Source organism: Microcaecilia unicolor, chromosome 4 (assembly GCF_901765095.1).
Source record: "Microcaecilia unicolor chromosome 4, aMicUni1.1, whole genome shotgun sequence".
In the NCBI taxonomy this organism is placed as follows: Eukaryota; Metazoa; Chordata; class Amphibia; order Gymnophiona; family Siphonopidae; genus Microcaecilia; species Microcaecilia unicolor.
This window is the reverse complement of record NC_044034.1, coordinates 230,434,062-230,450,634: the sequence shown is the minus strand read 5'-3', so window position 1 is coordinate 230,450,634 and position 16,573 is coordinate 230,434,062. Positions and strand designations below refer to the sequence as shown.

The 16,573-nt window shown below is 41.6% G+C and overlaps 2 protein-coding genes across 4 annotated transcripts in view; one reads left to right on the top strand and one right to left on the bottom strand.

Moving 5' to 3' along the window:
* Window positions 1-4,316, top strand: part of CPT1A (carnitine palmitoyltransferase 1A) — a 254,233-nt gene extending 249,917 nt beyond the window's left edge. Inside the window, 2 exon segments of the mRNA XM_030201306.1 lie at window positions 1,884-1,976; window positions 3,171-4,316. Of these exon segments, the coding sequence (XP_030057166.1) occupies window positions 1,884-1,976; window positions 3,171-3,263 (186 nt within the window). The 3' untranslated portion in view covers window positions 3,264-4,316.
* A 7,574-nt stretch (window positions 4,317-11,890) lies between these two features.
* GAL (galanin and GMAP prepropeptide) overlaps window positions 11,891-16,573 on the bottom strand; it is a 137,557-nt gene continuing 132,874 nt past the window's right edge. For 2 of the 3 annotated variants that reach the window (XM_030199526.1, XM_030199528.1), the window contains exon 6: window positions 11,891-12,560. In XM_030199526.1, coding sequence (XP_030055386.1) covers window positions 12,499-12,560 — 62 coding nt within the window. In that variant the 3' untranslated portion in view covers window positions 11,891-12,498. The remainder of the gene's footprint in view (window positions 12,561-16,573) is intronic. The other variant, XM_030199527.1, reaches the window with a different exon arrangement.

Below are 16,573 nucleotides of genomic sequence, written 5' to 3'. Positions count from 1 at the left end.
CTTGTAGCTTGTACTGCCAGGGATACTGCTTCAAAATTGGGAATATATGGTGCACCATGTGAAACAAAATCTGATTTTAAGAACAGTTTTACTGTGGCTACTTTTTTTTTTGCCTGTTTGTTTATATTTTTGATGAACTAATGAGGTGTTTTCTACCTGTATGAAGATAGATAAGCTTTCAAAAAGTAGTTAGTATCATGCAGAAGATTTAAATATCTGGCAGCATGCTAGGTATAACGCTATGTGTAGAGTGATATTTGGGCCTCTGCATGGGGCAATTCTGTAACTAGCTACCACAATTTAGGTGCCTAGGTGCAGTGCTGAGTTCTAATGCCATAAGGGTATCTGAGTACCTGTTTAAATGTGGCATCATAGAATGTTACTTATAGTATTCTGTAAGTTATACGCATAAGTGGGAGCCCTGCTGTATCCTACCTTCCCTGCTCATGTGTATGCTCCCCTTGCATTTACATGTTAAGCAAAATAGCTCTGCATGCTCAACCACTCTTATGCATAAGTTGCTAGTATTTTACAGTGTAAGTGTGCAATTTTAAGTGCTTTATTATAGATATAATGAAGGGGACAGCTTATATGTTTGGACCCAAATGCAGGAAAACCAGGTGTAACCTGGGAAGTCCGGGCTGAATGTATAAGCTTTACACATAATGGTGATATTTGGCAGTTACATGTGTAGGTTATACATATAATTATATAGCTATAAGAAGATAGAGAGACCAATTATAAGCCTAATTTTTCTTTTATAAAGGCAACATAAGTGCCTGTATAAAACAGGTTCTCAGATACAGCATCAGTTCCAACCAAGGCAAAATTGAGCACACATTTACACCTTCTCCAAAGAATGTGCAAATGTGTGTGTGTACTCTGTGCATGTATACAAGGTCTTTTTTTAAATAAAATATGCACAAGCATCAGATCTACAACTTTGGAAATACCTACATATAGATCATTTAAAAAAAAGGGCACTTAAATGTTATAAAAGTCTTTTTCTGCTTCTAAAGCTTTATAAAATTACCCCCTTTGAGAGTAATTCTATAACAGCATAAGTGGGTACCTATTTGAAGCCAATTCTAGAAAGAAAAGTAGGCAACTGCTTTTTTGGTAGAATCCATCATATCATGGCATGTCCTTTTCCTCTGGTTCATATTCTATAACAGGTCGTTTATGTATGTAAATGATTAGAATACTGCCATTTATGTACATTCTGCCACCTTGAACTAGACAGCTCTTTATAGAATAGGACTTAACAAGGATCTGGGGTTCCTAGCCTATTATAAACCATAAAGCTGTATGTCTCTGTTGATCACCCCACCCCTCACCTATCCACACCCATCCTGTTAGAATATCAATGATATGCTTTGATGTCCCCATGCATACCTCCTACCCACCCCCATCCTCCCACCCTGTCAGACTGTCATAGTAATGCTTGAATGTTTTCACTTATATACACTATCAGCTAGCACATTTGCTTATTTCCGATCTGACGAAGAAGGGCAACCTTCGAAAGCTAATCAAGAAATGTATTAAGTTATGTCCAATAAAAAAGGTATCATCTTATTTTCTTTTCCATGTTTTATTTTGTTTGATTTCTATTGATAACCTTTCTATGTGCAAAACTCATGTGCATAAAATATTAAAAAGTAAAAAAAAAGCCAACAAAAAAGTGGAGAAACTAGATCCGCTTTGAGGGTAAAGATTAAAAAAAACCTAAAAAATAGTGTGATCAACACGACACTTCCAAGACACCGTGGAGGCGAGTAAGAGATAATCAAACTTTATTTAAAAAGCAGTGTAAAAAACTCGTTATGTTTTAAGTAACAGTTTGGCTAGTTAAGTACATCTCACTGATACCTGTCTCTCCCTAGGTTGCTGATGATGGATATGGTGTATCCTATGTTAATGTAGGAGAGAATCTGATCAATTTTCATGTGTCCAGCAAATACTCTAGCTCTGAAACGGTAAGCATGAGGAGCACTTCACACACACCTTTTGTACATGTGAAAAAGCAAACATGAGAAGAAATAAATTATGCATGATAGAATGTAAAAATTACTGAACTGTCTAACCAAGCGTGTTAGAACGTGTAGACTATGTGATGGTATATACACTTCTCCACCAGTGCACCACAACAGATATTTGCCCAGTAAAAGATCAGAAAGGAGAAGTTCTAAGAATTGCTACTTCCAACAGGTAGGTTATAGTACAACCAGTAATCCTGGTGTAATTCTGCCTTATTGCAATTGCAGAATTGGAGCACAAGTCCTGTGGGGCACAGAATCTAACTGTTCCTGCACAGAATTTACCTTGAGCTGGGGAGATGGAGTTGTAATTCAAAAACAGTTGTTGCCATGGTCTTCCTGCACTACAGAACTCTTCCAATGTACAGTCAGTGCAGTACTGATGTTTTATACTGTTCTCATGCAACTTGAAAATCACAGGAGTTTGAGGACCATGAATGGTGCAGGAAGACTGTGGCAGAAGCTATATTTGAATTAGGGAGAGCTGTATTGTGCAATAATGATAATGCTAGGAAGATGGAGTTTGGGAATGGAAGTTGTAGAAGATACTGGGGAAGCAAGGGACTATGGAAATGGGAGAGGAAGTAGTAGGTAAGCAAAGCATGTGTAGAAGGGAGGATAAGATAGAGGAAATAGAGGGTTGTGAGGGAGAGCTGGGGACAACATGGGGAAAGGGGTGATGAGATGGAGGCAACTGGGCAGGCCGGCAGGGGGATGCGTGTTAGAGAATAGCTGGAAACAACAGAGTGTAAGGGAATGTGTGGTAAAGAAGAACTAAGGGAGGAGGTAACATGATGATTGTGAGGGAAGAGGTCAGGTAGATGAGCTGAAAAAATGTTGAAGGGGAATGAATTGAGGTAGGAGAGAATGTTGAAGGGGAGGGTGATCTGAGTTAGGGGGAGGAAGTGTTGAAGGAGGGGTCAGCTTCAATTCAGTTGCAGATCCAATGGAATAGAAGGAAACAACTGAGCCAAATAAATAAAAAAAAATAGAGAAGTTTTTTAACCAAAGGGTTTCCATCAAATAGAGTAAAGAAAATATATTTTTAACTGTATTAATTTTGAACAATATCTATGCAACACATCAGGGTCTATAAATATCGAGTGTTTTATTTAATGTTTTCACTTCTTTCAGGATTCACATCGCTTTGGAAAGAACATCAAACGAGCATTGTTAGACATACTTGCTTTATTCAACCTCAGTTCAAACAAGAAAAAATCTGCTTAACAGGATCTACTGAAAGTTAATGCTTATGATGTGAAGAGGAAAGCTATGGTTTGACCATTGATCTATGTATACCTTTGTCTGTTATACCCCATATTCCCATTAAGGACAGCAGATACTCTCGGTAATTAAGAATAGATGTCGTCACACTCCTTCATGTCAGTCGTTAGGAATCTGGCATGTTCTGTGACAGAAGATAGTGAAATACTGAAAGCTCTCATTTGGTAACTGGTCACATTCCCAATCTGTTTAAGAAATGAAAGCCACTGATTTTCCAGATATGATTGTTGCTTTTTTGGGGGGGAGGGGTTCCAGCTAGAGGTGCTTTCTTTTCAAAATGTCGTCTTTCCTGACACAGTATTTAGGATATTCGAAAATGTGTGTGATATTTTCTATACAGCTTTCTGAAGGCTATTAATTTGATCATTTTACTGTAAATCTTTGAATACCCTGCATTTTTATAGAATAAGGTATTGCCAGTAGGAATTTCATCTTGAATGCTGTTGGTGGCTTAACTGTAGTTTGTATTTTTTTTTGTCTGCATAATGGGGGTGTGTAGAGCCTAGCCTAATCTTTTTCAACTGAAGCTGCAACATGTGACCTCAGCCTACAGCAATGAGCTAGGCTAAAATTATGCTAGCTTTCCTAAAACTAAATGCTTGCTTTGGGAAAACTTATACAAGCATTCCCGAGAGAGTGGAACTTTCTAGTGATTGTGAAGCTATGTGTCTTTCCAAACCAGTGCCTTAACAAAGAGCTTTCATTGAAGGAAACAACTTAAGTAGTAAGGAGTGTTGCAGGATGTTTCTGAAGTGTGCACAGTCTGAAAGAGCAAGACACTTTCTGCTGCTACCGATAATAAACAGTTCTGTGAAATACTGCTAAAGAACTTGGCACACAAAATACCGTGTCTCTGCTGAAAGGGGAACCAGCAACCTTCCACACCACAGAATTCACTCATTTGGGATTTTACAGACAAAATGTTGTGCATTAATTGAACTGAATGAAACAAATCATGAAATTAATTGAACTGAATAAAACAAATCATGAAATTTTGATTAGTTCACTTGCCTTGAACAGGATCAGGAGACATAGAAAATATTTCTGATACTAAAACAAGTTGTAGCAACTTAGGCATTACATAACGGGTGTATTTGAGATTTAGCTGATCTCTGAAAGGACCCATCTGAACCAAAATCAAGATTCCATGACATCTGTCAACAGGCACGTCATATACTAGTGTTTAGCCCAATTAGTACAGCCATACCACTGAAAAATATGCAAATACAGATGAAATCGACCATTAGCAATAGGCATACAATGGCAAATGTGCATAAACATGTTTACTGCATATTAGTTTTAGCATTTTTCAAGAAGATGTACTGTAGGAAAAGAAATCATGAAACAAATCTTCAATGCAAGCTGCTGTTCCACTATCAAACAGCTGCAGCAAAATGACTACACCAATGTTATCACAATTTAAAGAAGATATTCTTATCAGTTGCAGAGTATGTAATATGTAAACTGTTGGATCTCTTAATTAACATTTATTTAAAAATAGGAACGTTATCATTGATTGACCTGGGTTTTTAACATCTCATATGTAATTGTTGTTGATGTAAGAATTAATAAATTTTACATTCCATAAAGATGTGTTAAATATAGGGGCATGAATAATAGTCTGATTTTAGTGATAAGTATGATGAATTGGGAACAGATGACATATAAGTTCTAACCAGACCAATACACATTGTCCTATTGTAATCTTGCAAATGTCCACAGCATGACAAGGTTCCTTTGGATGTAAGTCTTATAGGTTGTTATTAATAAAGAAGTTTTTTTGATTTAATAGTTTGTGTTTCACATGCTTCAGATTGCCTACTAGTGTGAACTACAATGTACATAATAAACTATATAACAAAAACTACACTGGAAATAATTAAGAGTCAAAAAATGACAAATGTGATAAAGCCCAAATTTAGAGCTGTCCTGGTCAAACTGTGTTTCTGTGAATCCCTAAATGAACAGAAGCCGAAACATCTGTTGCACAAGGACAGGGGAGATTAGGGATATGTATATATGTATGGGAATTGCTTTTCCACAACAGTTATAAATACTGGGGTAAATAATTCAGCTAATGGCATGCAGCGTTTTATTGGCTGCCACCAGCATTATGCCTGGATCTTCAATGCCGGGCCATGTCTGGGCACCAGCAATGAATATCCGGGTAGTTATGAGTGGCTGGCACTACATAAAGAAACTTTTATATACCATTACCAACTGTTGGCTCTGAATGGTTCACAAACCGTTAGTAAAACTAGAAATCCAGTAGCCAAAAAATACGAACAATTAATATAACAAAGCACAAGCAATTCATGAAAACAATAGACAACTAAAATTTCAAAAACTGAGCAAAAGCTATAAAGTAGTCTTAATTAAAATGCGGGACAGGCGGGAGAGCAGGTTTTCCCACGATTCAGTGTTGACCAGGGGCTACTATTCCGTGTAGCCCGGACTCCGGGTGAGGAGGGTACCAAGAAGCAGTTAGTGGTTCCCCAGGGTTTCAGGGAGTTGCTTATGCGGCTAGCTCATGATCACCCTTTGGGAGGGCATAAGGGGGTCCAAGGGACACTTACGCAGGTGTTGCTCCGTTTCTATTGGCCTGGGGTGTACAAGAGTATTGAGCAGTTCTGCGCTGCTTGTGCCCAGTGCCAAAAGGTGTCGGAGAAGGTGCCTCCTATGTCCTCTGCCCCGGATAGCTATCCCGATGACCCGGGTGGCTATGGATATGATTGGTCCCATTACCAAGAGCAAGTGGGGTTTCTCCTATATACTGGTTGTGGTGGATATGGCTACTAGGTATCCTTGGGCTATTCCTCTCCGCAACACCTCAGCCAAAGTCATAGCCTCCCATCTCATACGGATTTTCTGTGAGGTGGGGTTCCCCAGGGAGGTATTAACAGACCGAGGTACCAATTTTCTGTCCCGTACGCTGAATGGGAGGCATTTGGGATCCAGCACCTCCGTACCGCGGCCTACCACCCCCAGACCAATGGGTTGGTGGAGCGCTTCAATAAGACCTTGAAGATGCTGTTAAGAAGGGGCCTCGGTATCCATCATGAACAGTGGGATTTGTTACTTCCCTTTGTATTGTATGTGTGTCATGCAAGTGTACAAGCCTCCCTAAAGGTCTCTCCGTTTGAGATGATGTATGGGAGAGTACCCAGGGGAGTGCTGGATATTTTAAAAGAGCAGTGGGTGCCACCCGAGGAGCAGGATAAGGAAGTTAGTAGGTATTTGGTTGATCTAAAGGAGCGCTTGAGGAGGGTGCAGGAGGGGGCGCAGCAGGAGCTAGCCAGAAGCCAGGTCACCCAAAAGAACTATTATGATAGGAGGAGTGCCAATCGGACATTTCAGGTGGGGGAAAAAGTGCTGGTATTGATATCTGACCCCCCCCCCCCCCCCGCATAAATTCACGAGCCAGTGGAAAGGGCCAGTTACAATAGAGAAACAGTTGGGTCCCACCACCTATGCAGTGAGGCATGAGCAAGGCCGGATACAAACGTATCATGTGAATGTTCTGAAGCCCTGGCGAGAGAGAAAGGGGTTATGGAGTCAGGGGATACAGGATTACGGCCCCAGATTACAGAGTTCTCACAGAAGTGTGAACCCCAGATAGATCCAGGCCTTAGTGAACCCCAGCAGAAGGATCTGCAGGAACTTTTAGAGGAGTTTCGGGATGAGTTGACCGCTCGTCCCGGGGAGACTACTCTCATAACCCATGATATATCTGAACCAGAGAAGGTAGTGAGGCAGCGGCCCTATCATCTCTCCCCCCCCCCCCAAGCGGCAGGAGGTGGTCCGGCAGGTTAAGGAGATGGTATCCTTTGGAGTAATCGAGGAGTCCTTCAGTCCCTGGTCAAGCCCAGTGGTGCTTGTACCAAAAGCTGATGGTACCTGGCGGTTCTGCATTGACTTCCGCCAAGTCAATGCCCTGTCCACCCCTGATGCCTACCCCATGCCCCGCATTGAGGAATTACTAGATCGGCTGGGAACCGCCAGGTACCTGTCTACCCTGGACTTGACCAAGGGCTATTGGCAGATACCCCTGACGGAGGGAGCACGGCCGAAAACTGCTTTTGCTACCCCGGTGGGACTTTATCAGTTTAAAAGAATGCCGTTCGGGTTGCACTCTGCGGTGGCATCCTGCCAACGGTTGATGGATAGGATATTACGTCCACATCAGGAGTATGTGGCAGCCTACTTGGACGATGTGGTCATCCATGGTGAGGACTGGGCCACCCATGTAGTACGACTCAGGGGGGTACTGGAGACGTTCCGACGGGCAGGGTTAACCTTAAACCCCCAGAAATGCCATTTCGGTCAGCGGCACGTGAAATATTTGAGTTTCATGGTGGGGGACGGACAGATCACTCCCTTATGTGACAAAGTGGCGAGCATTAGGGAGTTTCCTCGTCCAAAGGGTTAAGGCGGTTTTTGGGCATAGTGGGTTACTATCGGAGGTTTATTCCCCATTTCGCTTCAATAGCAGCCCCTCTAACAGATAAGTTGAAAAGCAAGAGCCCGAACACGCTTCAGTGGGATGGGGAAAGTCAAGAGGCCTTTGATAAGTTGATATTGTGTCAGGAACCAGTACTAAGGGCAGTGGACTTTGATAAAACCTTCGTACTCCAGGTAGATGCCTCTGGGGTGGGGTTGGGGGCAGTGTTATCCCAGCTTCATGAGGGACAAGAACATCCCCTCCTGTACCTGAGTCGCAAGTTGTTACTGCATGAGATGAGGTATTCCACCATTGAGAGGGAATGTTTGGCTATCAAGTGGGCCGTACAGGCCTGTCACTTCTATTTTGGATGGCCAAGCATTTACGTTGAGACTGACCACGCTCCTCTCAAATGGTTGGGGCATATGGAGAACAGTAATGCCAGGCTTACCCGGTGGTACCTGGCCCTGCAGCCCTACCGCTTCCGAGTGGAGCACCGGGCAGGTAGGCTTTTAACCAATGCCGATGTCCTGTCACGGATTGCTAGTGAAGAAATAGAAGTCCCTAGCAATCAGTTGAGGATGGGGGTATGTGAGAGGGTAGGTGAAAGGGGATCCGGGAAGGCATGCAGAAGGGGGGTGCAGGCAGCTGGGGAACCCCAACGGGGCAGACTTCATGTGCACATCACCCACAATCAGAAAGCTGCGCTACCGGAGGCAGAGAGGTTGGCTGGGTTAAGGAAGAAGAGGAGGAACTACCAGTCCCAGAATCCCTCTCTTCCCCACCCGGCTGTGCAAGAGTTAGGGGAGGAGATAGAAGATTGGGAAATGGTCTCTGAGGAAGGTGATGAGGGCCAGCTGGAGAGGTTGGGGGCGGGAGAAGTTGAAGAGGAGGATAAAATGGAGGTTACTGAAGGACTAGAGAGGGAACAGATGGGGAATGGAGCTCTGGCTCAAACCCGAAAAGCTGTGGTAAGAGGGTGGCTAGCTGTGCCTTGGAGAGACTGGTGGAAGACCAGAGGAGAGAGACTGAGGCGCTGGGGGAGATCTCTACTAAAGAGGAAACAGGTGCAGCCCCTGGGAGAGAAAGAGGGCTGGGCACAATTGAAACCCCAATCTGAACCAGGTGGGACCAAAGCTGTGTAGCTGTGCTGTAAGAAAGACTGTAAACTGTTTCATGCTGGAAAGGTCTGGGCCTGCAACCTACCAAGCTATTGTGTTTTCTTTCTGATAATGTACTGTTCCCTAAAAGAAGTAATTTTGGCTAAAGTGAAGTTATATGGACTGTTTAAACCCTGAATGAGACTTTGGCAGCAAACCTTAACAACCTGGGAGTAAGGTGTTTTCCTTTTGTGTCTATGCTGAATGGAAGCAAGAAAATAAAGGTGTTTTTTTTTTTCTATAAACATTTTGCCTTGATTGAGCCTCTGTGGAAACAATAGAGAGAGGAGGAAGTCCTGCAAGCTCTCAGGAGGTCTGGCGCTGAGTTCCCAGAACAGGCCAAGGTGGTGTGGAGCAAGGCAACAGGGTGAAGGAAGCTAAGCAGGGTCAAGCCCGGCTGGGTCCTGGAAGGGGTACCCAGCTACAACAGTCATCTAAACAGTTTGAAACAAGCAGTGGTTCTTGTGATACAGAAATGAAATTTACAGTTCACAAAATTGGTACCCTGCTGTTCTTTGACCACTTGAGAACAGACCATTCAAGAACATAATAGCCATACTGTCAGACCAATGGTCCATCTAGCCCAGTATACTGCTTCCAACAGTGGCCAATCCAGGGCACAAATACCTGACAGAAACCCAAATAGTAGTAAGATTCATGCTACTGATCCCAGGAACAAGCAGTGGCTTCTCCATGTCCATCTCAATAACAGACTATGGACTGAACTTGTCAAAACATTTTTTAAATATATTACCCACTGGGGTAACAGGATCCGTTCGGTTTTTACCTGTTAATCCTAAAAGTTATACAAAGAAACCAGCCCATTTTTTAAGCCCAGATACACTAGCTGCTGTTACCACATCTAGCAACAGCGAGTTCTAGACTTAATTATTGTGTGAGTTTAAAAAATATTCCTCCTATTTGTTTTAAATGTATTTCCATGTAATTTCATTGAGTGTCCCCCGTTCTTAGTAGAATCTCAGAGTTGGAGTTTATCCATCCCATGTAGTTTTAACCTGTCCCATAAAACACCAAAAGTAGGCACTGGACAATGAACTACACCTCTACATGATACACAGTTAAATAGTAATTGTGTACTAAAATATGCAGAAAATATGCTTGCAGTTTTTTTTTTTTTTACAGATTCAAAATAAGAAAATGGCAGTTGCAAAGGTTTGGTTACACTTTCAGAGGAGATATTACTAATCTGTGTTAAGGGAATAGCATGCATTTTTTGCCAAATAACACAAGTTAAAGGACAAAATTGGGTATCATTTGACCTTATTGTACAGTCTTTTAGTGCAATGCGTGTTAAGTAGTAGTGAGCTTAAAACCAGGCAAATGCATGTAGAGCAACACCTTATGTAGCTTGATGCTCTCAAGGAGCCTCTTCAAGGGACCGGTTCTGGAATTAAATACTACTACTCGTATCCCTACTGGCTAATGGAGGGGGGAGAGGAGGAGTGACTGGAGATCATATCTTTCCCCCTGCTAGCTGCCGGGGAGACCCCAAATATGTGCCAAGGGGCATTTTATATTGGGGGCTATGAATTTGGGATCAGAAGTTACTTTGTTCCAGAACCAGCCCTTTTTAGAGATAGTGGACCTCTCTTAGGCCCTGCTGTCTTTGGCATTACTGTTTTTCTGTGGCAGATCATAGAAATAATCAGTAATCCAAAACCCAGCATGTTACGTATGGAAAATACTTTATCTTCGTTCATGTTACGGAGTGGCTTCTTGAAATTGTTGCAGCATTGCAGAGTCTTGTACTTCAAGTTCAGTTCAAGTGGTTAGGTCAGTGGTTCCCAAACCTGGTCCTGGAGGCATCCCAGCCAGTCAGGTTTTCAGGATATCATAAGTACATAAGTACATAAGTAATGCCACACTGGGAAAAGACCAAGGGTCCATCGAGCCCAGCATCCTGTCCACGACAGCGGCCAATCCAGGCCAAGGGCACCTGGCAAGCTTCCCAAACGTACATTCTATACATGTTATTCCCGGAATTGTGGATTTTTCCCCAAGTCCATTTAGTAGCGGTTTATGGTCTTGTCCTTCAAGAAACCGTCTAACCCCCTTTTAAACTCTGCCAAGCTAACCGCCTTCACCACGTTCTGCGGCAACGAATTCCAGAGTTTAATTACGCGTTGGGTGAAGAAAACATTTATCCGATTTGTTTTAAATTTACTACACTGTAGTTTCATCACATGCCCCCTAGTCCTAGTATTTTTGGAAAGCGTGAACAGATGCTTCACATCCACCTGTTCCACTCCACTCATTATTTATATACCTCTATCATGTCTCCCCTCAGCCGTCTCTTCTTCAAGCTGAAAAGCCCTAGCCTCCTTAGTCTTTCTTCATAGGGAAGTCGTCCCATCCCCGCTATCATTTTAGTCACCCTTCGCTGCACCTTTTCCAATTCCACTATATCTTTCTTGAGATGCGGCGACCAGAATTGAACACAATACTCAAGGTGTGGTCGCACCATGGAGCGATATAATAGCATTATAACATCCTCACACCTGTTTTCCATATCTTTCCTAATAATACCCAACATTCTATCCACAATGAATATTCGTACACTTCTATCTGGTGACCATGTTTTAATTTTACTGCATTTTATTTTTCTTACAAATGTTATTTGTAAGAAAAATAAAATGCAGTAAAATTAAAACGTGGTCACCAGATAGAAGTTTATGCAATAATTAGTAGTGACTAGATTGAAACAAGGGGAGCTCGGGTTAGGTAATCAATTAATATTCATGAGAGAGATTTGCATGCAGTGGAGGTGGTACATGCAAATCTCTCTTGTGAATATTCATTGTGGGTATCCTAAAAGCCTGACTGGCTGGGGTGCTTCCGGGACCAGGTTTGGGAACCACTGGGTTAGGTCGTTAAAAAGGTAGTCTATGTGAAATGAACTGATGGGCAACATTTTAGAGGCCTTGGCTAAAGTGTTTAAATTGTAACCCTGGTTTGATTCATATGAGCTTTCAAATTCTGCTCCGTGCCTTTTCACTGATATGTGACCAGGACATGAGGAGGAAAAACAGGAACTAGAGGAAGAACTATTGGTAATAAATTGCTGGTTCCTGGAACTCTTTTAGATATAACATTCCATTAACTTTAGAGTACCATTAGAAAATGCTCTTTGTGAACTTATTTACTTGCTGAGACTTTGCTGTGCTTTTTTATTTGTGGACCTATATTGTTTGTTTTGTCCCAATGCTCATTGGCCAACACTGGTTTTCCTACTCTTAATCACATAATTCAGGTTAAATGACACAATTTACTTAAACAGGAACATAACAGAGCAGTGATTTGGTGCCTTGAATGCAAATACCAACATAAAATAACCACACGACTACTGCTATTTTAACTTCATTTCAGCATTTTTGACATAAATTCTTTATGAAAGCAAAATATTACAAGTTAAAATTCCAGCAATAAAAGAAAGATATTCTCCAACCGGAGCTTCATGTTAGATTAGTAAAAGAGCATTTATTGTCTGACTTCAGTTCAAGGGAAACTCTTTATACAATCAGTTCCTAATTCACACAGAAGGAACATTTGTCTTCTTTCAGGACTGACTTATTTCTTCTGATGAAACCAATGAGGGTAAATTATCTAGAGCACCAATTTCTGAAAAAAGAGAAGAACACATGAAAAGAGTCCGTAAATACCAAGATGACACAAAGCAACGTTCATGAAAAAATTCCCCAATGCTCTCTGCAAAATAATGATTGTGTGGCTCTTAATTACCTACCACACAAACTGAAGGAAAAATGAACCTCCACAAAACATACAAGAAACACCTAACAAGTGAGACAACTGTAACAACAAAGTGATGCAATGAGCGAGCACTATGTTTTAAAAGAGCTTTCTTAAAATAATGTTGTTCAGTAGTTATGAAGGACTTGACATGGGCAGTGTTTTGGCCTTTGAATCTGCATCAGGAGTCCAGAAATTTAAAGGAGAACCAAAAATTAAAAACAATACAATTTAAGAACTATTAAAATCTGAACACAGACACACAAAAAAACCCTTATCTGAATAAAAAAAGGACATATTTAAGACAAAGAATAATAAATTAATTGCAATAAATTGATTATAGCACCCAATAGTTCTACAAATATCCACAAATTACAGTATGTAGTATATGGATAATCAAATTATACATCACAATCAAAATATATTTATAGACAAATGGAAAACCAACATATATAAAAATAATAATTATGATTATTATAAAAAGTCACAGATAAGCAGAAGACATCAATTGAAACCAACAGTGTAATTATTGACAAGAAATGGTAAGCTGTATCCAAATACAAGTTTGACAATGTTCCAACAAGGCTATGAAGTGGTCTAATGCAATACCTAATGGTTTTATTATCCTAAAACAGCAATGGAGTATGGTTAAACCAAAATATAAATTCAGTACTATGGCAATTATAAGCTATGTGAGTACTACATCAAATCAAACTTTGAAATGGACTTTAAGGGCTTTTTTTTTTTTTACAAAGCCGTGCAGCACATGGGGAGGAAGCCCATAGGAATTGAATGGGCTTCCTCTCATTTACCGTGCAGGAATTGCTAGCGCAGCTTTGTAGAAAAGGCCTAAATTATCTAATTTGCCACCTTCTGTGTGCACACATATCAGAGGTTCTAATTAAAAACATATTTTTCCTTAGCCCTATAATGTCATGAATATCAAATCAAAGCAAGTCTTTTGGAGATGTATAAAATGTTCCCAGAGTGAATGTATAAAGAGAGATGGGAATGTAATTTAATGAAAACCAATGTGCCAAGATGTGATAAGTATTTAATGAGTTGTGACAATATACTATGTGACAAAATTGCATGGCAAGTGAATCCAAAGCCCAGCATGTTAAAAGGCAGCCACTTATTGTAAACACTGACGGGATTAGTTTTTAAATTTAATTAAAGACTAAAAAGATGATTCAGAAAGCATCCAGTGAGATAAGAATGCAGTACAGATCAGAAGTCTCATACACTAACCTATCAAGTCCACAACAGACAACACTGCAACAATTAGAAGTTGAAAGTATTAAAATACTAGTAAAAAAGGCCCGTTTTGGCATGAAATGAAACGGGCGCTAGCAAGGTTATCCCTCCCTCCCTCTGTCTCCTCAAGTCCCACGGCTCCCTTTCTTCCCTTCCGATTTCCAGGCCCTCCCTCTCTCTCTTTCCCTCTGTCCCTCCCCCGAGTTCCAGTCCCCTCTCTGTCTCACAGACACGTCCTTGCGATGCCGCCTCCACCCGCGGTCCTCCCTTCCCCGACACTGGCCCCGCCCATCCCCCTACATGCACGTCGCCCCCCTCCAAAATCGCCAACCCCCCTCTGCTACCCTCCCCCCCCCCCCCTCTTACTGGGGTCCCGGCGGCAGCAGTGAAGAGCCTTGCGAGTCTGCTGCCTTCCCTTCTCTTCGCTCTCAGTTCTGACTCTGATCCCGCCCTCATTTCCTGTTTCCGCAAGGGTGGGACCAGAGTCAGAGCTGAGAGCGAAGAGAAGGGAAGGCAGCAGACTCGTGAGGCTCTTCACTGCTGCCGGTGGGACCCCGGTAAGAGGGGGGGGAGGGGAGGGTAGCAGGGGGGGGGGTGTTGGCGACGTGCACGTAGGGACGTCTCTGCCGCTCCTGCTGTTCTTCACGTGCGTCTCTCACTGGGATTGTAACCCCCTGCTGACGTCAGTAAAGCAGGGTTCTACTGCTGGCCAGTGAAATCAGCAGGGGGTTACGATCCCAGTGAGACACTTTAGAACGTTCACATAGCAAATTATTATATTAGATTACTACTCTAACTATGAAAAGTTATTCCGATATTATACTTCCTCTGTGTACATCCGTATGCTGCCTGCAGAAGCTGGCATGTTTTGAAAATATAAGTGAGATTAATTTAAAATGCTAGCAATAATAAAGAACGGCAACGTCAATGTAGGTTTGTTTGCTTTGTTTTGAGTGCACGAAGATGACGGCTGTGCAGGGAATGGAAATAGAAATAAACTTAATTGGTTTCAACGAGTTGAGGTCACTTCATCTCCTTTTTATTTATTTATTTATTTATTAAATTTCAATTACATTGCAAGTATAAAGTTGTTTTGAGAAAATCAGTTGAGAGAATTACAATAAAGAAATAATAATTTTACCATTTACAAATATATATCTCATACCAACAAAAGTCCACATTATGGGAGTTCAAAATTTCAAAACTGTTGAAGACTAATTAAGGCAAAAAAAAATTAGAAAAAGATTAAACGGACATGTACTGGACTCTATATTTCACTATCAAGCAATATTACTAGTTGGAGAACTTGTTCCAGCTGTCCTTTAGATGTAATAAATAGCTCAAGTTGGGAAGGCTCATAAAACACAAATTTTTCAGATTGGTAGTTAACTAAACATTTGCACGGAAATTTAAGAAAAAAAGATGCTCCCAATTGAATCGTTTCTTGTTTTTTTCTGACGAAATCTTTTATGGCGCACTTGTGTTTCCCTCGACACATCAGGGTACACATTAATTTTTAATCCCTTGAAAAGTTTATCTCGATTTTTGTAAAACAATTTTAATATCCAAGCTTTATCGGGCGACAAAGCAACCGTAGCCACCAATGTGGCTGGTATTGCTTGTTCTGTATCTGAAGATTCTAACAGTGCTGTTACATCAAGGGGTTGATTTTCTTGTTTGTTGATTTCTGGGTGGAAGGTAGAAGACTTGTGCAAATGGAAGTATATTCTCCTCCATAATCTGGAAAATTTCCTTGAAGTACAATTTTAACATCTCTCTCGGAGCCATAGTAATTACATAGGGAAAATGTATAAATCTCAAGTTATTGCTTCTAGAGAAATTTTCCAAAATCTCATTTTTCCTTCTTAGGTTAGTCAAGTCTTTAAGCATTACACTTTGAACTTCTTGTAATTGTTGAATATCTAACTTGTTTTTCCACTTGTACATTTAATTGTTTTACCTTATCTTCTACACAGACAACATCTTGTTTAACTTGTTGTATCTGAGGAATAAGTGCCTTGCCCAAATCTACTATTAATGTCCATAAACAGTCTAACGTTACTTTGGGAGGTTTATTTTGTAAGACCGCAAATGAGAAGGCTCCTACCTCCGTTTGTTGTGAGGAAATTGCAGCCAAACTTGAGATATTTTTCTCCTCCATCGATGTTACAGCCAGTGTAATTGACCCTGCTCCCCCTTGATCTTCATTCGCCTCTCGTCTACCTCCTTCTACCTCCCTTTCCGGGTTCGAAGTTGAAGATGCCATACCTGGGGAGCTGAGACCTCGCAGCACTGGAGGAGGGGGAGGTGCTCGGTCGTCGGGGCTTAAAGTATATTCAAGCTCTAGGTTCCCCTGCGTGCCTTCAACCGCCGCGGGGAACAACAGCGAGCCGCTCACCGGCTTACTAGTGTCCTGGAGCCGCTGCAAAAATGTATCCATCGGGCCGCCGCGAGTTGGGGTAATAAGCTGCTGAGAGGCTGCGGCTTTCCCCCTTCTCGGGCATTATGAGGAATCAACAGCGGTGAAATCCACCTACAAAAAGGTAAAATTGCAGGAGCTCTGTAACACGTCTGTTCTAATCAGTGGCCATTTTGAACTCCCACTTCATCTCCTATTTTATCAAACC